The sequence below is a fragment of the Orcinus orca genome, chromosome 16 (assembly GCF_937001465.1).
Source record: "Orcinus orca chromosome 16, mOrcOrc1.1, whole genome shotgun sequence".
NCBI classification, from domain to species: domain Eukaryota; kingdom Metazoa; phylum Chordata; class Mammalia; order Artiodactyla; family Delphinidae; genus Orcinus; species Orcinus orca.
This window is the reverse complement of record NC_064574.1, coordinates 81,483,358-81,503,635: the sequence shown is the minus strand read 5'-3', so window position 1 is coordinate 81,503,635 and position 20,278 is coordinate 81,483,358. Positions and strand designations below refer to the sequence as shown.

Here is a 20,278-nt window from a genome sequence, read left to right as displayed (position 1 = left end):
TGGAGCACAGGCTCTGGACGCGCAGCCTCAGCGGCCATGGCTCACCTGGACGCGCAGGCTCAGCGGCCGTGGCTCACGGGGCCAGCCGCGCCGCGGCATGTGGGATCTTCCTGGACTGGGGCACGAACCCGCGTCCCCTGCATCGGCAGGCGGACTCCCAACCACTGCGCCACCAGGGAGGCCCTAAAGTTGCTTTTTAATGATCCCCCAAAACAATTTTTTCATAGGATGGAATAATTAAAATAACCTTTGGAGACTGGGATTGACATATACACACTACTATATATAAAACAGATAACTGATAAGTACCTACCATATAGCACAGGGAACACAATGGCCTGTATGGGGAAGGAAGCTAAAAAAAAGTTGATATATGTATAACTGATTCGCTTTGCTGTACAGCAGAAACTAACAACATTGTAAATCAACTATACTCCAATAACAAAAACATACCTTTGACCACTTTATGAGACTTAAAAAATTGAACATGCTAATAGTAGGAGCAATATGTAAAGTTGATATTTTAGACCTTCAAACTATGAACTCTAACCTAATAACCTTGTTTTTGCATAACTTACTGAAACAAAATGTGATTTTTTTCACTTTGTCTCATTTAAATAATTGATTTTTTTCCACCCTATTTAGAAACTAGAGAGAAGTGCAAAGTGTTCTGTTTTCCTCTGCTCTTCAGTTTCCTTATCCTAAAGGAATACTAACCCTTGCCTCACTTGCTTTCCAGGGCTATGGTGAGATAAACAAATTTTTTAAAAAGTAAAAGTGGCACGTGTGAAAAAGCAATGTATTTTTACTTAGGTATCACAACCAAATCTTAATTCAGTAGTACTAAACCCTATACTGTCCAACAATCTTAGCCTAGTTTCCCTGAGAGCAGAACCTGAGGTCAGGGCTCGTGTGCAGTTGATTTATTTTAGGAGATGATTTCAGAGAACAGCAGGGTAGACAGAAGCTGGAAGAAGTCCAGTGCATTATTGAACTTGGTCACTGCTGTGGACGACGGGCCCTGTGAGAGATTCTGGTCCTGAGTTTATTAACAGCTGGGTGTGGAGAGGACCAGAGACTCCAGCGTCCCCAGTGTAGACAAGAGCCCCAGGAGTCGTAAGGGTCAAGGTTACCTTCCAAGAGCATCTCAGCCTTTCACTGTGTCCAGTTCAAACCCTGGTAGCTTCCTCCTCCCTCCATTCCTGTGCCTTAGTTACAGAAAGCTGCCCGGGGAAAATCTGCAGACATGGCCCCTCCATGACCCTCGCCCCTGCTAGCCTACCCTCCTCTCTGCCGTAGTCTTGGGGCCGCTGTCCGGGTGTTCCCTGCTCCCCAAGCTCCCAGGCCCACCATGGCCTCACCTCACCCTTTCTCAGTAGACCCCCCTTGTTATGCTCTCCCGGGGGCCTCAGGCCATCTCGATGCCTCGCTGTCTGGTCCTCCCTGCTCCCTGGAGCCCCTCCCCTGCTGCCTCTGAGGGATGTGGCCTTGCTCTCGAGCGCCTCCAGCCTCCTCCTCACCCCTCAGTACCTGTTCTCCATTTAAATAAGCACAAACTTGTAGCTTTAAGGAGCAAAAGCAAATTTTTCAAATCTTTGGTTTGACTTTGACCCTTCCTTTTAGCTACCAAATTCCTCTGCCACGTGGACCAGAACTGCTGTTTTCATCTCTTCACCGCTGATATCCTCCCTCTTAAAGCCCCTGTAACTCAGTTCTTTTTTTTTTTTAACATTCTCTTTTTTATTTTTTGGCCACGTTGTACAGCATGCAGGATCTTAGTTCCCCAGGGATCTGCCCCTTGCAGTGGAAGCATGGAGTCCTAACCACTGCACCACCAAGGAATTCCCTTGTAACTCAGCTCTCATCCCAGCCTCTTAGATGGCACCATTAGAGGTCACCAGTGTTCTTGACAGAGCCCTTTCTCTCGTCTTCATTCTCCCTTACTTTTCTAGAGCACTTGACATTTCCTTGAAACCTTGTCAGTTGTTTGCATTGCACTGCCCATCAACTCCTCTCTCTTCCTCCTTCACCAGGTCCTGAATAATAACAACCATGAGGTTTCTCTAATCCATACATCAACTTTGTAGAGACAGTTGCCCCATTATACAGATGTGGACACTGAGGCCCGTAAGGTGAAGCAGCTGATCCCGTGCATGAGTGGCAGAGCTGGATTTAAAGCGAGGTGTGTCTGACTCCAACAATCAGGTTCTTTCCACTACTTCATGTCCTTTCTGAGCTCAGTTATTCTCCCACCTGCATACGCCACCTCTGTGATCCCACAACTACGTTTATGGAGCAGCCTAGCATAGTGTTTACACACGCAGGCACTGGAGCCAGTGTGCCCAGGATCAAATCCTTCATCTACCACTTACGTGCTGTGTCTTAGTTTCCTCATCAGCAAAATGGACATAGCGTTATAAGCATTAAATGAGCCGTTACATGTAAGGCAGCTACAGCAGTGCCTGACCTATGTGTTCCAGATATACTAGCTATTATTTCCTCCATGGTCCTCTCACTCTTTCCTGAATATTAATTTGCCCCTCACAAAAGTCTCCCTTCTTTAAGTGAAACATGCTGGCAGTGTCCTCCATCCCATGAGTCCCTAAAAGACATTGCCTTGAAATCAGGTCTTTGTGAAAATTTGGGACCCGTGACAGTCCCCAATGTTATGGACAGAATTTCACATGGCCTCTGAGTCTCTCAAACTGCACTAATCCCTACTCAATTCTTTCCCCTGCCCCAATCCTTCTTCAGCTCTTGCAATTCCAAATCCTCCGGGGAATGGTATTTCCTCTGGAGTCATGGGCATTACTGCACAGGTTTAAGAGGCCTTTCTTATCCCAAACTATGCACATCCCTTCACCAGTAGTCACCATCACTGCCTCCAAGTCTCAGGTGTCTTTGGCACTGCCTCCACTCCAGATGCTTGAACACACACGTGCTAGCACGACTCCCCCCATCTGGATTATCTGTCATCGTGCGCCCTGCATTTGGGTCTGGACTCCACATTTTAAAAGAGAGACAGACCAACCGCAGGATGGTAAAACCAAAACCACCTCAGGTGTGCAATAAAGGGTTTTGCTTGGTGAGGAGAAAACGCATGAGAACTTGGTCTCTGCCCTCAAGTATCTAAAGGCCTGTCATGTAGAAGAGGCATTCAGTTTGTTCTTTATGCCTCCAAGAAATCAATCTAAATCCCTTTCAACAAACATTATTGTCAGGCCATGTGCTGGGTGTCAGGAATAATAAAAAAGAAAGAGGTCCAGCAGTGAGTAAGGCAGATAAGTAAAGCCAGCTCTTCCCAGCTGTTACCAGGACTTTGGACAAATTAGAAAAAGGCACCCCTTCCTCAAGACACTTGCCTGCCTTGTGCTAGTGAGTTGTGATAACCGTACAACTCCTGATAAGAAGATGACTGGTGGCCCCAGGGTTCTGCAGGGCCCAAGGTGCACACCCAGAAGGAATGGCCCTAGTGGAAGACGCTGGGAGAAGGAACCTCATTGCAGAGCCAGCCAGAGCAGGTGTCTGCATCGAATCAGGTCAGGTATGACACCCAGGGGTCCTGGGCAGGAAGGGATTTTGCAAGGGGGAGGGCTGGGCCAGATGCCCTTGGTGATCTCCTTCTACTCAGAGATTATGCAATTTTTTTCTGGGTTCTTCCACCAACAACGGGGAACAAGCCGGCAACCTGCTCTTGTAAAAGCTTTGGCGGGAAACTTTACTGTCTCTTGTTAAGAAGGCAAGTGGCCCTCTCCAGAGCGGGTAGGACAACAGCAACAAAAAAGGACCTGTGATGGGCAGAGCCACATCCTAGGGCAGGGCGGTGGGGAAGGGCAGTGCACTGACATTAAAACGGAGATCAGAAATAGTATGGTAGCCAAGAGTTTTGAAGATGAAAATGTCCTTACTATTGGTACAGGTAATTACAAAGCTAGTTCACTCTCATGTGATCCAAATGCTTTAAAGTTCTCAGAGCAGGTTATTATTATGCCCATTTTCCAGATAATTAAGCTGCATCTTCAAGTCCTCCAAGGCACATTAGCAACAGCGCTCCAGCTCTAAGCTATGGGGTTGTCTAACTACATCACCTTTATTCTCTTTTCATTTTCTTTAGCTGAATGAATGTCTTTGCAGCTTCCCAACAGGCTGTACAGGTGGACTCCCTCTGGGAAGAAAAGAGGGAAGTTTTCAGAGCTGTGATGGGTAAGGAGCTTGCCTTATTCTAAAAGAAACCTAGGTTTGATCACCCTCTGCTGGCCAAGCATAGTGATGGCAGCAAAAGTAAGTGATGGCGAGACTGAGCGAGGAAGATCCAGAAAGCAACCTTTTTAGAGAGAACCACGACCACCCTGCTGGAAGAGGAGGGAGGAAGCCCAGACCTGCAGTAACTAGCGTAGCTCTTCCCTTTCCAGACCTCTGCTACAAAGTGGGGTCTTTTTCTTTTTCAAACCAAATAATCTTTCAAGACAAAAGACTTCGTTGTACAGCAGAAACTAACACAACATTGTAAAGCAATTATACTCCAGTTAAAAAAAAAAAAGACAAAAGAAAACCGAGTAATGCAGAGAAAGTTAAGTGGGAGAGTATGGAGGTCATTTAAATGAGGAACCGTGGACCCTCAGAGGGTCATTATACACTTCACATTCCAAGATTCAGAAGCAACTTTCAGACAAGATCATAGAACTGTTGTAGGTGGTTTTTGGGACAGTCACACATGGTAGTTTCCAAATATTTTGAAGGGCTGACAAGAACAACTACATGCATTTTGTGAGAGAAAATGATCAATCAAGACTAGGATCAATGTGGGACTTCCTTGGCGGTCCAGTGGTTAAGACTCCGCGCTTTCATTGACGCGGGCCTGGGCTTAATCCCTGGCTGGGGACCTAAGATTCCACAAGACTTGTGGTGCAGCCAAAAAAAAAAGACTAGGATCAATGAGTTGAAATTACAAGAAAGCAGATGTTTGCTTTTTGTTTGTTTGTTTTAATTTATTTATTTTATTTATTTTTGGCTGCGTTGGGTCTTCATTGCTGCGTGTGGGCTTTCTCTAGTTGCGGCAAGCCGGGGCTACCCTTTGTTGTGGTGCGCGGGCTTCTCATTGCAGTAGCTTCTCTTTTTGCGGAGCACGGGCTCTAGGCACGAGGGCTTCAGTAGGTGTGGCTCGCAGGCTCAGTGGTTGTGGTGCAAGGGCTTAGTTGCTCCGCGGCATGTGGGATCCCCCCGGACCAGGGCTTGAACCCGTGTCCCCTGCATTGGCAGGCGGATTCTTAACCACTGCGCCACCAGGGAATTTCCCTAGATGTTTGCTTTAATCGAAAGAACTTTTAGCAAGTAGAATTCTCCAAAAGGCGGGAACTGTCCTCTAATAAACTCCCTGCCACAGAGCTTTGCATGTTAGGAGACATCACATTGTGCATCCCCAAGATGACACGTCACTTAGTCACCATTTATTGGTCTCGTCTGTATTATCATGGACCGTGTATTATTATGGACCATGTCCATAGTTATTTGTTTACATATCTGCCAAGAGCTACGTGTATTTTTCATTTTCTCCTTGTGCCTGAACCCAATGGCTGACACATTGTAGGTTCTTGGTTAGTGTTTGCTGAATGAATTCATTGGAAGAGTATGAGGTTCTTGTAAGTCAAAACTGTTCTGAAGAAGAAATGCAGAGCCACCAGCCACAATGGCTAACTTTTCCTTCGTCTGCTCTCTTGTGGTTTTGTCATATGGCCATGGTTATATCAATAGATGATAATGGATCATGTAAGTTAACTTATTTGACCACAGTCTGATTTGGATGGGAGCATATTGATCTTTTTAATCTGCTGAGGTATAGTAAGGACACAGGATTGAATTAGAGCATCTGGATTCTACTCTCAGCTCCGCTACTAATTAGCTCACTAGTGTTCCTCGGAGCTGACCTCTTCAGGCACAGGTGGGTTTCTTCATCTGAAAACAAGAACTTAACCAGTTTTTCCCTAAGGTCTCTCTTGCCATCAGTATTTTGCAACTCTGGGCCCTTTGCTGTAGAAACAACAATGGGCTTGGAACGGGAAGGATCTCCTTTAAGCCTCAACATCACAACTTACTGGTTGCATGACTCGGCAAAGATCCTTTTGTCTAAGAGGTTGGACAGAGCGCTGCCAAGGCATCAATACATGTGTGGCTCAGAAATTCCCGGGCGGTCCAGTGGTTAGGACTCCGAGCTTTCACTGTAGAGGGCGCGGGTTCAATCCTGCAAGCCTCACAGTGCGGCCAAAAAAACAAACAACAACAAAAACAACAATGAAACATGTGTGGCTCATAGAACTATGCAGGTTTCTGAGGTTTCTGGTTTCCCCCTCAACCTGAGTGATTCTGTTCTATCTAGCTCTTGGCCACATTGCAAAAGAGCATGTGGGATGAGAGTTGTGACTATTTTTAGAAACAATCTGCTACACACATTTATCTTCAATTTATCAATCCTTTGAAACATAATCCTGAGAATACGTACCCCTGTGAAATATTAAAATCTCTGTTTTATAGATCAGGAAACATGGGCTCAGGAAAGTAAGTAACTTCTCCAGTGTCATACAAGTGACATGTGGGAAAGTCAAGATCCAAATTTGGCTCTTTCTTCAGAGTCTATATTTTTAAGCCCCTTACTGCCTCTGAGTTAGAAGAAGTCAGGATAATTGTTGTGTTTAAGGCACTAAGTTTTGGGGTAGTTTTTTATGCGGCAATAAAGAATTGAAACCAAGTGCTTAACACAGTACCGGCCCACAGTAAGTACTCAGAGGAGGTGTATGGAGGGAGTGGTAATGGTGAATGAATGCCATTGGGGCTGGAGGTGAAGGGAAAAACTAACAGGAGTCTGGGGCAAGCTGTAGGTCATCCAGCCCCAAAATTCACTCTGCAAAACTCCTGTCCTCCCCATTCCCAGGGCTCTCCTACTTCAAAGCAGCACAAGATGATGCAGGAAGTGGCCGTTTTTGAGCAACTCTCTTAGAAAGTCCTTCCTTGTATTGAACTTTTCTTTCATTTCCATTCATTGCTCTTAGTTCTGTCCTCTGGGCCCCAGAAGACAAACTTCATTTTCAAGTGATGACACTTCACAAATTTGAAAACTAAGACTGCTTTGTCTCTCATTCTCCCCTTGTCCTCTCCTACCTAAGGTAAGAAAAATTCTCCAGATTCTCCTAGGTGGAATGGCATGGTGTTCAGGGCTCACACCTCCTGATGATTTCATCATTTCTAGATGATCACTGGGTTTTGAACACTCCTCTTAACGTTTGCCACCCAGAAGGGGCCCATCTTAGACGTCTGACCAGTGCGTGGGGGAATGAACGAAACAAGACTGTGTGATAACTGTTGAAACTGGTCAGTTGGTACATAGGGGATTCACTGTTGATCTTTTGTATGTCTTTGAATTTTGTTTTTTAATTTAAATGATCATAGAAAACATCAGGGAAAAACGTCTCATCTCTACAAATTTATGGTGCATTCAGACACGGTATTCCCTGCGCAGGCACGTTGCTGTCCCTCAACATGTGTGCCTTTTGAGGGACCAGGCAAAAGCAAACTCAGTGAGGGCCAGATGGGGTGGGGCTGAGATCGAAAACATTGAGAATCTACAGTCCGGTAACCTGCAGTTGAGCAACAGCGGCGGGGGAAAAGGTAGGCAAGGACCTCTGTACAAAGTCCTGCAGCATCAGGAGCTTCTGGAAGGCGGCCTCAGAGATTTCTGCCCAGGAAGTTTCGAACCCGCAAAGCCCCAAGGGCACAGCTACTTGAGGTGGATGCCGCCGGGCATCTGAGTGTGATAACTGAATCTCGGGCTTCGTGGGCTAAGCGTGGGGCTCTGTCCATAAATGGGGACCGAGTTCTCACGCGGTGACCGGCCTGAGGGTCACAGGGGAACCGGCCTCTGAAGTCCACGAGGAGGACCGAGGCCGCCGCGCCGAGCCGACGCCTCTCCTTGGCCCGGGGCGTCGGGGGCGGGGTGCGAAAACCGCCAAGACTTCATCTGGTCAACCCCTCCTTCGTTAAAAAAAAGAAGGAATGGGAAAGAGGTCCCCGCCTGTTCACGTTGCGAGGGCATCTCCACTAGTCAACTCTCGCTCCTCAGCCTCCCGAGTACCCGAGACACCGAGATGCCAAAAAAGACCTCCCAACTTCCTAGAGGGGCCTCTGCGGCCCCGCACAGCTCTCCGTGGGCGGGGCTATAACGCACTTCCGGCTGCGTCGGCGGCGGTGCGCGTCGAGGTGTTCCAGCGGCCCCAGCGGATTTTACTCACGGTAAGCTTCCCGGTCCCCGGTTCGCGTGGCGGGCGGAAACGGGAGTGTCCGCCGAAGGGTGCGGGGAGATACGGGTGGGTTAGGCAGCTGTGGCCTGTGGGGACTCCCCAGACCGGTCCTGGGAGGGTGGTGGGAGGAGCCCCCAGTCCCTGCCCAGCCCCAGACGGCGGAGGCGTTTGCTCCCTTGAAAGCATTCCCGCCCCCACACCGCGCACACCCCCAGGGGTTTAAAAAGGTGAAAGTTGGTTTCTTTCGTGTTCCAGAGCAGTTTTTCTCTGCGCTCCCTGAGCCGAACGGCCCGTCAGTCTGAGCGGGGCTGCTTTCTCTTTTTCCCTGGCTCTCGGTAGGCGGTCCGAATTAAAGGCTAATTGATAAGAATTCGCCCGAGGGGGTTGGGGACCTCGTGTGAGAAACTGGGCCTCAGAAGTCCTGGGTAGTATCTGTTCCAAGGGAGGGAATAGGGAGGGCTTTGTTCAGGTTAGAAAGCACGTAACAGGGATCTGCTCCAGTTTGGAAACACATTTTTAGAGGACCATTTATTTATAAATAGTTTGTCAAGAGAAAGGTGATCTGGTGAGTGAGGTACTTGGAAACTTCTTATATAAGGAGCAATTGAAAGAACTGTGAAGAAAAGAGAACTGTTTTCAGGTATTGGAAGCCTACAACGGAGAAAGTAAGTTTTGGTCTAGGACCAAACTAGGATCAGTGAAGAAAGAAGATAAAAAGTGATGCAGAATTTGGCGCAGTTTAAAGAAAACCTGTAACAATTAGAACTGTCCAGCAGTAGAAATCTGTGCCTCATGAATTATCAAGTTTGCCTGCGTAGGAGTTTTCGGGTACAGAATGAGTATGTCAGAAGCATTCTAGCATTAATTGGTAAGTCGTGTTAAATTGTTAGACTGTAATAATTTGGTTTATTTATGCCTCATCTTGTTCTAGAATGGATTTGGGGCACTTTGATAAGGGCATATAAGCTTTGGGAAATCGGCATAAAAGAGGGGGAAAAAACCTCGGAACAGAACAAAGGCCTCTGCTTGTAGTAGACCATGAACTTTTCCTTGATGGGCCTCTCGTGCTAAACATTCTAGCAAGCTTAAAATAGTTCACTGTGGATGAAGACAGTGTGAGTAATGAAGCCTCTGTTTTCTATTCACATGCTTTTTTATTTTATAAGCACCTTATTAAAAATTCGAAAGCTAAGACCTTGAGGGCATCTCTAAATGAACCTTTAGACAAACTCTACATGACCAGTGTGGTCATGACCAATACTGGCTTTGCTAGAGGCAGACAAGAGACAAGGAGATCTGAGAGGCAACAGGGGCTGAAATCTTTGAGACCTTGTTGGCCTTGTGATGATTTTGGCTTTTAATCTGTATGACACACAAAGCCTTGAAAGGTGTGAGCAGAGTAATGATGTGATCTGACTTGTATTTAACAGGCAACAGATGATGGACTGGTGGGACACAAGTGCTGGAGGTAGTGAACTCTGAATCTCTTAGTTGTAGAGATTTTCTCATGAATTGTGTGCAGAATGTGAAGGAGGAGTTGGGTCCCCAGGTTTTTTTGGTCCGGAAAAAACGGTGGAGTTGCCATTAACTAAGATGAGCAGCTTTGGGTGAAAGATGGGAAGTACAGTTTCAGGCGTGTTAAGCTTGAGATGCCACTGGACATGCTGGTGGCAACGTCAAGTGGGTAGTTTGTTATGTGAGTCTGGAGTTCAGAAGAGAGGTCCAGGCTGCAGATAAATTGGCGGCTGTTGAGTATATAGATGGTACTTAAAGCCACATGACTTGATGAACTCTCCAAAGAGAGAGAGTACAGTTAGGAAGAAGGCTTCAAGCACCCAGCCCTCCACTTGTCTGTGGCCTTGCTGAGGCATGAATTTGAATTGTGGGCACTGCAAAACTGGTGTGCTAGAATAAACCACTGAGCTATTGAGCCAGCCCAGCCAGTTGCCCAGCAGCAACATCTAGGGAAACTTTCTTCTTTAATTATGACTGTGTATGTGTTTTGCAAAGGCGATTGTGTGATATAGTGGCATCTGTGAGTTTGAACTCGCCAACTTCTGGGAACAGATCCCATGTGAACGTGATACAGGACACTCACTGTTTAATGCCTCCTGTGCTGGGTTATAACTCCTAGTGTCTTGCAGAGTTTCCCAGGCTGGATCCCAGAAGCTGAGCAGTCTTTCCTGTTCTTGGGGTGCCCTCCTCTGAAGAGAGTGGGAAATTTTGTAACCAGTTATGTTACAAAGTTATTACAACACTTAGGAGGTCCACTTGAAAGGATTTCTAAGGAATGCTCCTAGCGCTACTACTTCTATATTTAGGTTATTTTAGCCTTTGGTGCTAATGCCTTTATTTTAAGAGACTAGATGACAGTGCTTCCCACCCCCCCACCCCCCGCTCAGTTTTCAAGTAATTCTGAACTTGGGAGCTTCAGTAGTGTACTGGGTGCAGAGGATAGCATAAATGAGTGTTCAGTGCTGATGCTGGTCCACTGTGTTGGAATACCTGTTGGCACCTCATAGGATGCTTCAGAATTTGGGTACAGTAGAGGGGAGTCCCAGTTAGCATCCCAAGAGTTCTGAACTAATTAGCAGCTGATAATTATTGACTTTCTCGTAAAAGCAAGGTTACGTATTGAGGTTTTATTCCTAGAACCCCACTTCCTATATTTTTTTAATTACCAAAATTGATTACAAAAATAAAGGGGAAGAGTCATATAAAATACATGTTTTTAATACATATTTACTAAATGTGTGAAACTAAACATCTGATATAACAGCTGTAACATAAATGTACCTTTTTTGGAAGGTTCTGCATGGGCTGGCATTGCTGCTTTTTTGTTTTCCTGGGTTTCTTTTTTTGAAGGGCATGGAATTTGGGCATTAGAAGTAAAATCTATTTTATTTATTAAAAACTGCTTATGATTCCTTGGGAGATTTTATGATTTTCTGGCTACAAAAGTAATAATACCCATTATAGAAAATGTAGGAAATAAAAAAAAGACTTTAAAAAATTGAAATCATTCATAATTCTGTAACCCAGAAATATCACTGTTCGTGTTTTTATCTTTTTCCTTCATTGTGATTGTGTGTATATTATGAGTGTGTGTGCAAGATGATATTTCAAGTGCTCTCAAGCCAGATCCATGGAGATTGACACGCATGTTAGAAATTGGCATACTCAACTTTTTAATTGCCTTAGCTTTAGATTATCTGCAACTCCTGTTCCCTCGTCTTCAGCTTTTATAAGCCATTTATACATCCTTTCTATGTTCTCTACCATTGTTATCAATATAATTTCATGTAATGAACACCCACATAGATTTTTTTACGTGTTTGGCTCTTTCTTGAGACTGCTGGAGTTTTCTTGGTCTAGATTATTCAAATTCAGTATGGGAACACCTATGTGACAGGAAAGGTGCTGCTTAGAGTTTGAAAACATGCTCATCAGGAAGGCCAGTCACAAGTGTGTAAGATTAATTAACTTATGTAGTTTTCTTTCAGAGTACTATATTTAATGAATGCCAAGAATGATAGACTGATTCTGTTGTCTGTTTACTCACTTCTTTTCCATCTCCCCCACAACTTGAAAGCTGTGTGAGAGTAGGCGTGTATCTGTTTTAGGCATCCCTGCAGTCCTAGCATCGAGCCCATGGCAGGTATTCAGCAAATGTTGAGTGAGTGGATTTCACTTTTTTGGCATATGAAGAAAATGGAAGTAATTATATTTACTATAGATGTTTTCAGTGTTCTAATGTATCAGCTGACAAATATATATAATATTTAAAATTTAAAAGAAAAAGTACTCTTAAACATCTTTTGTATTGTCTATTGTGGTTTAATTTTTCCCTTCAGTTTCCTCTCAGCAGTATGTGTCTCATCAAAAGAAATACCTCTGAAAGAACATAGGTTACTTTTAGTCTAATCTCTTGTCATTCCACTGGTCTTTCTGTGAAAGCTAAACATAAATGGCATTTTAAAACAAGAGTATGCCCTGCTTAAAATGGGTCAAGTGAAGCTCAAATTACATCACTAGCTATGCTCAGTCATTTAAAAATATGCTAGTTAATTCCAGGCTTCTAACATGATTCCTGGTTATGCTAACTAGCCTGTCATTTGACTAGTAAATTTTTAATGCTGAAGCTAAAAGTTGTAGGTTTAGACAGACTTCATTTGGCCAGTAGATGGCCTGTTGAGATCTCAGGAATTGTAAGATTCTGAAACAGTTTTTGGAGCAAAGTTAATTTAAATTTAGTTTTAAGCTTACATCACAGTGCTTTTTTTTTTTTCCCAAATCGAGGTATAGTTGATGTGCAATATTATATAAGTTACAAGTGTACAACATAGTGATTCACAATTTTTAAAGATTATACTCCACTTATAGTTATTATAAAATATTGGCTATATTCCCTCTGCTGTGCAGTATATCCTTGTAGCTTATTTCTTTTATACATAGTGGATTGAACCTCTTAATTTCCAGCCCTATATCGCCCCTCCCCCATTCTCTCACCCTACTGGTAACCACCACTGGTTTGTTCTCTGTATCTGTGAGTCTGTTTCTTTTTTATTATATTCACTAGTTTTTTTTATTTTTTAGGTTTAGCATATAAGTGACAATATACAGTATTTGTCTTTCTTTTTCTGACTTTTCACTAAACATAATATCCTCCAAGTCCATCCATGTTGTCGCAGATGGCAAAATTTCACTCTTTTTTATGGCTGACTGGTATACCATTTTGTGTGTGTGTGTGTGTACACGTACACCCCCCACATCTTCTTTATCTGTTTATCTGTTGATGGACACTTAGATTGCTGTCATATTTTGGTAATTGTAAATAATGCTGCTATGAACATTGGGGTGCATGTATATTTTTGAATTAGTGTTTTCGTTTTCTTCAGACATATATGCAGGAGCGGGGTTGAGCCACAGTGCACTTTTTCAGAGAGTGGAGGCAAAGTCAAATCAAAATAGGATATCCTGAGCTGACTCCAGAAAGATATTTGACAGTCATTGTTATATGGTAGTTTTACGATGGCCATAATTTCCACAATTTCCTGTGCTAAAGGTGTGGCTATAAAGACCAAAAAGCATACATACTTTTTCTTTTGGTAATTTTATGGTAACCATATTTTCATAGGTTTAACGTGTAGCCCTAAAGAACCAGAAACCCAAAGGAACCAGTACTCCTGCTACACAGAGCCCCATTTTAGTGACACTGTTTCTGGAGTACCTATATGATGACCAAGGTACTGGGCATGGCCACAGTTCTGGGCCCTAGAACTCCACAAGAGCAGGGGCCTGTGATTGTGAAGGTCGAGGAGGAGGAGAAAGGGAAGCGCCTTCCCAGCTTGGAGACATTCCGCCAGCGCTTCAGGCAGTTTGGGTACCATGACACCCCTGGCCCTCGGGAGGCCCTCAGCCAGCTCCGGGTGCTCTGCTGTGAGTGGCTGCGGCCTGAGATTCACACCAAGGAGCAGATCCTGGAGCTGCTGGTGCTGGAGCAGTTCCTGACCATCCTGCCCCAGGAGCTCCAGGCCTGGGTGCAGGAGCACTGCCCGGAGAGCGCTGAAGAGGCCGTCACTCTCCTGGAAGATCTGGAGCGAGAGCTGGATGAGCCAGCACAGCAGGTAGGCTGGGGAGACCTTTTACTCTGTGAGGTCGGAAGCGTAGCAGTCCAGGCAGGAGCGGGTTTGTTCACACATTGAGAATAACTGAATGGACCTTCCGCTGAGTTAGACCATGTTTCCTCCTATTTTTCTTCTGCTGTCCTATATGGAATTAGGGAATTACCCTTGGGAGTTGAATGGGATGGATGCTTTTCTCTTTCCTAGAGGTTCTACATAGCTGTCCTGAGGTTTTCTTTTGTTCTGGTTCTTAAAGTGAGCTGTGCACAGACCCAGCCATTCCTAATTGTCTCTAGGCCTCACCGCCTCCCAGTGAACAGAAACAGTGGTGGGAGAAGATGGCATCCTCAGGAACAGTGGAGGAATCCCTGAGCAGCCCGCAGCCACGGTCTGTGGAGACCAGTTACAAATACGAGTCTTGGGGGCCCCTCTACATCCAAGAGACTGGTGAAGAGGAGGACTTCACTCCAGAGCTGACAAAGATTCAAGGTAGGACCATCTGTCGGGCCCCCACTCGGTGCCCGGACCTTTGTGGTTGAAGAAACACTCGTCCTAATTCCTGGTTTTGAGGTGGCCCCCCTAGGCTGACTCAACTGGTCTGGCTGACAAGGCAGAATGAGTTCCTTTCCTCCCTCAGGTGTGTCTCAGTCAGTCCTGGCGTGGGAACAGATGACACGCTCGTAAAGGGAGAGTTGAAGTGAGTTTAGTAAGGGGACTATTCATGGAAGCGAGGACAGCTTGAATGAATCAGTAAGAGGTGGTGCTGGTTCATTTGTTAATGACTTAGTGAACCTGCTGTGATCAGTTCGGGATTATGCAGAAATGGTCCTGGTAATTTCTTTTTCAACTTATGCCTCATTAAGCTATTTAAAATGTTTAACTTTTCTTAAGTTATTGACTTCCCACACATAGTTCATGGCAACTTGAAGGGAAATCTGTACGTGTAGCCAAGTGACTGCTCATCATAGGGACTGAAAGGGATTTTAGCTGCTGCTTCAGTCAGCAGTGGACAGTGAGGAGGGGGTGAGCCTAGAAGCAGCTGGTAGCAGAGGAGGGAAATAGATGGTGGGTGGAGAGAGAGACAGGGACGAGGAGAAAGTGGCTTAGAGGAAAGTACCTTGTTGACTGAGGCTTCTGGACTTGCGGAGGGATGACAGTTCTCAAAGGGAGCCCATTTTTCAGTGTGAATTTCTCTTACTCCCTTTTTCTGTGTATGTGGATGGTTAGGTGGATTTTTTTTTTTTTTTTTGCGGTACACGGGCCTCTCACTGTTGTGGCCTCTCCCGTTGCTGAGCACAGGCTCCGGACGCACAGGCTCAGCGGCCATGGCTCATGGGCCCAGCCGCTCCGCGGCATGTGGGATCTTCCCGGACCGGGGCACGAACCCGTGTCCCCTGCATCGGCAGACGGACTCTCAACCACTGCGCCACCAGGGAAACCCTAGGTGGACTTTTAAGAGGTGTGACTGCCTCGTGAAGTGCTCTAAAAAAGCTAAACTGCTTCAGTCTGATTTTGACAGTTACTTTATAACTAAGAGAATGATAAGACATAGCCAATGTAGGTGAAATGATGAGAGTTAAACCCTCATGGGAGTTAAGTACTGTCATTCAAATTAGTAACGATCTGGGACTAGAATGATTATAAGTGGACCAAACGTTCTCTTTTATTGCTTTTATATTCAGCTTTTGTGAGAATAAGTATTTTGTGAGTTTGCCACTAGCCTCTTCTCCCTTAATTATCCTTTTTATTTTCCTTTATCGACTTTGACCCTTCCACAGTCTTTCTTCTTTCTTTCTACCTGAGCATCACCCAGCTCCTTTGCTGCTGTCTCAGTATGCTTGGTTTTGCCTAATTGCCCTCTATACCCGAAGTTCTCCTGGCAGAGAACACCATGTACTTCTCATACCATGATAGCTTCTGGCAGGGGGCTTGCATGAAAGTTTGGCATCGTAAACTAGATCTGATAATGACTTATTTGTATTAGTGTGATACTGTAACTTCATAGAGCAATATTTGGTTACCCCTTAGAATCCATCAGTGTCACCTGGTGATTCTATTTCTCATTTAACAGTTTCTTCTCAGGACAGGAAACAACTGACATGTCCTTATTCTACTTACTGTTTCAGATCGTAAGTCGAACACCCAGAATGAGGAATCAACAGATAAGCAGGAAAGTTCTGAAGAATTTCACGCAGAAGGATTCAGAAGGGATTCTATTCCCATGATTATTGCCAACAAATGTGAGGCCAGGTTAGAAAGGCAGTGGGTTAACCTGGAAAAGGGAAGAGGAACAAAAATTCCTCTCCAAGACAAAGGTCCCTCAAAAGGTAGAGAAGTAATGACTAAACCTGCCCCAGCAGAGAGACGTTACATATGTGCTGAGTGTGGGAAAGCCTTTAGTAATAGCTCAAATCTCACTAAACACCGGAGAACACACACTGGGGAGAAACCGTATGTGTGCACCAAATGTGGGAAAGCTTTCAGCCACAGCTCCAACCTGACCCTTCACTACAGAACACACTTGGTGGACCGGCCCTATGACTGTAAGTGTGGAAAAGCCTTCGGTCAGAGCTCGGACCTCCTTAAGCATCAGCGAATGCACACTGAAGAGGCTCCTTACCAGTGTAAAGATTGCGGCAAAGCCTTCAGCGGGAAAGGCAGCCTCATTCGACACTATCGAATACACACTGGGGAGAAGCCGTATCAGTGTAACGAGTGTGGGAAGAGCTTTAGTCAGCACGCGGGTCTTAGTTCTCACCAGAGACTCCACACTGGAGAGAAGCCATATAAATGTAAGGAGTGTGGGAAAGCCTTCAACCACAGCTCCAATTTTAATAAACACCATAGAATCCATACCGGGGAAAAGCCCTATTGGTGTAATAATTGTGGGAAAACCTTCTGTAGTAAGTCCAATCTTTCCAAACATCAGAGGGTCCACACTGCAGAGGGAGAAGGGCCTTAACTGTCAGGTATGCTCTCTTGATGGTTTTTGTTTTTTTAACTTCAGAACGTGAATGCTAGGGAGGAAGCCCAGTAATTGCAATGTAAACTCGGGGGTAGATTTCGTTTCACTCGACGTCGAGGGGACAGTGAGAGCTCAGGCGGGGACACGGCGGGTTCCTCACCTTGCCTGCTGGCTGCAGCAGGGTCCCCTCACCGCACTTCAAGTCCCATAAACCATGCGGACATTGCCTTTTGTATAGTTAAAGTGCTGTGTATCTGGTATAATTAAGGGGGAAACATTAAAACTGTTTAACTGTTTTAACATATATTCAAGAATTATGATTTGTAAAGAAATGAGCCATGTTGAACACAGTTTAATCCGATTCAGAATAAACTTAAAACATCTTGTGATGCCTCAGGACTATTTTATTAAAAAATTGTATGTTAGTTATTCAACACTATTCTAGAGATGAAACTTCCTACTGGTTTTGCTTTTGGAAAATTTGGATTTGGGGTAAATAGAACTTTCAGTGGTTGTGAGTGTGTGTGTGAGGAAATTGCAGCAGGGTGTGCAGGGTAGCTGCAGCTTAGTCTTCATCGTGCTTTTCCTGCGTACAGAACACGTTTTTCCAGCATTTGGGAACATTTTGTCAGCCTCATGCTTTTGGGGCATGCATACTCGTGTCTCTGCCGAAGTCTGTGAAAATCTGACTCCTTGAGAAGCTTCCTACTAAATTCCAGAAGCCAATAATACACAATATGATTACCTTAAATCCATCCTGTTTTTTTCCCTGTGACTGCAAACTCTTTGATTTAAGGTATGGCTTTTGGCCAGTTGGTCCTCCTGTTACCTGGAAACCCAACAACTTCACTCTTTGCTCCTATCATTTGCTTATCTTCATATTGTGAGTTTTTTCCACCTCTTATTAGTAGTCACTGAAATATCTCTTTGTCTGCTGCTGCAGCCCTAGTGGTCACGCAAACCTGACATGCCAGGATTGGGGACAGCAAGAAAGTGTCATGTCTAGTACCAGTTCTGATTGCTGGAAACTGCCTCATATGCCATCCTGGGATCAGATTAAACTACAGGTAATGAGTCTGTGCAGCAGCCAAAATATTAGGGCGGCGGAAGGCGGGGGGTCATTGCTGAAAAAGAATCAATAGTGCTTGAAATCTGAAGGGTTCTTACTGTTCTGGTGGCCTGCCGACGATCTGGACATCCCTGCCAGCTCCTTTGACTGGACGTTTCGTGTGAGCCATCCTGTTTGTATATTAACCCTCCCGGAGGCCGCAGAGAATTTAGTGATTAGGTAGCAGCTGGCTCTCTGTAGGGCCCCCTCCGAAACTGCTCCAGATGAAGGCTGAGGAGCTTGCTGAGCCCTCGTCCTCCTCTGCTGAGAGTGGGCTGGGCCCCCCATCTGTCCTGCCACTCACCTTCCTGACTCTGTGCAGTGGTAGTTCCTGATGCGTGTTGCTGTGACGCAAAGGTCCACATACTTCCTTTCAGCTCCCATCGGTCCATCTGCGAGCTGAAGTCTTCCTGTGATCTCCTTGTCTCCAGACTTTAGCCTTATTCTTTGCAGACCCCTTGTCTAGACAAGTCACAGCCCAGGAGGCCACTTCTCCCTCCATGAAAAGTTGGTGCCAGATAGACTGCTCACAGCTCTGCCCACCAGATTCCTTCCCCTCACTGGCCTTTAGGGCCACTCCTGAGCAAGGCCGTGTGAATCAGCACATTTTTGGTTCACACACCGAAATATTGAGCTGATCCCGCTGTGAAACACAAACCCTCCTTGTTCCTTCCACCAATTCAAAGGGGAATGAATCCACAGGTGTGAGCAGAGGGAGGCAGCAGGTCAGCAAAGGTAGGAAACGTGAGGCCTGAGCCTCCTGCTTACACACCTTGGGACTTCTGGACCTGCTCAGGTCGCCTGAATGACTAAATCGTGTTGTTATAAATCACAGTATCGCAGTCTGTATGTATTGGGGAAGGCAGGGACGGATCTTGAGGAGAATGAGCATTATCTTGAGAGGCATCTGCCTCAGGTGAGATTTTTGCATGGTTTCCAGGCAAAAAGAGGCTCCTCTCCTGTATCAAGGGGGAAGGGAGGTGCTTTTGTTAGGCCAGAGGGCTTGGGAATTTAGGGTTCCAGGTGCTCAGGCACACCTACCCAAGTGTCACATACATCAGGATCCCAGTCTTTCCCGATCAGGGCCTGGAATTTTGGCATCAGTGACTTGGTGAGGCTTTTCATTTAGCCACCTTTGCAGTTCTGCCACCCTGACAGTTAAATCCTGCGCCTGGTTTTCAGGCCAGTCTGCTCTCAGTACACAAGGTGCGGTTCTCCAACGCTGCCATGGAGGACTTCTGGCTGTCACAACAGGCCCTGAACTGATAGTTGGCTGATCCAAGTCTATCATTTCCTTTCTTCAAAGCTTGAGAGAGAGAAACTCTGCAGCCCTTATAACTGCCACTCTCCCAGTAATGCTTGGGTTATATAGAACTATTGCATAAGCTGACGCTTTCCCTGGTGCCTGTGCCTCATCTCTTGCCAGAACTAGTAGGAACAGTAGCAGCTGCCATGGGGTAGAGCGCCAGGAGTTGCCACCATTACCTTTATCACCAGGCTCCTTTTTTACCATCTGACCAGCAAGTGACGCGCTCCAGAATCCCATCCCGAGGGCTCCATTTCTAGGGCACTCCCACTACCAACTGTCATAGTTCGGATTTCCTCTAAAACAGAGCCCAGGACCAGGGCATGGGGGCAGATAGGTTACTTAGGGAGATGACCAGAGGAAGCAAGGGGAGAGAGAGGAGGAATAAGCCAGTAAGAGACGCATTATTGAGCTGGTTCTTCTGTAGGCAGCCAGTGCTCAGGTCTGCTGGGGACCTTCAGAGACATGAGATCACAAATGGGGGAAGCTGGTATACCTGACCTCTGCTCAGTCCCAGTTCCCCTCTCCCATGGTTAGGAGACCAGTTCCTGCTTGGCTCCAAGAGAGTGGTTGAGGACCCTTGGTGGGCTGGGAAGGACACTGTCCCAGGGGGCTGCGAGGCTGGCTTGGTCTGAAGATGCTTGTGAGTGTTGCCCCATATGTCACACACGGACACACATTTAGACACACACAGATACACATGTACACTGGACCCCTGGCTAGGGCTGCCAGATTTAGCAAATAAAAGCACATTTAGATTCCAGGTAAACAGTATATTTGGAACATACTTCTTAATGCTAAAAAAATTATTCAATGTTTATCTGAAATTCAGATGTAACTGGGCATCTTATCCAGCAATCCTACCCCCAGTATATGTGAACAGCGATGCTTCCACCTCTCTGTCTAACCTAATACAGATAACAAAAGCATAAAGAACCAAAGGAAATATAAGAGAAACTGGACATCATCAAAGTACTTCCAAGGACA

At 45.6% G+C, this 20,278-nt stretch overlaps 1 protein-coding gene across 6 annotated transcripts in view; it reads left to right on the top strand.

Moving 5' to 3' along the window:
• The window catches only part of ZKSCAN1 (zinc finger with KRAB and SCAN domains 1), a 38,619-nt gene extending 21,358 nt beyond the window's left edge, over positions 1–17,261 (top strand). Inside the window, exons 1-4 of one of the 6 annotated variants that reach the window (XM_004268902.3) lie at positions 8,068–8,280; positions 13,426–13,915; positions 14,209–14,401; positions 16,039–17,261. In XM_004268902.3, coding sequence (XP_004268950.1) covers positions 13,523–13,915; positions 14,209–14,401; positions 16,039–16,874 — 1,422 coding nt within the window. In that variant the 5' untranslated portion in view covers positions 8,068–8,280; positions 13,426–13,522 and the 3' untranslated portion in view covers positions 16,875–17,261. The other 5 variants (XM_033426552.2, XM_033426551.2, XM_033426549.2 and 2 more) reach the window with 5 other exon arrangements.
• The last annotated feature ends 3,017 nt before the right edge of the window (positions 17,262–20,278 follow it).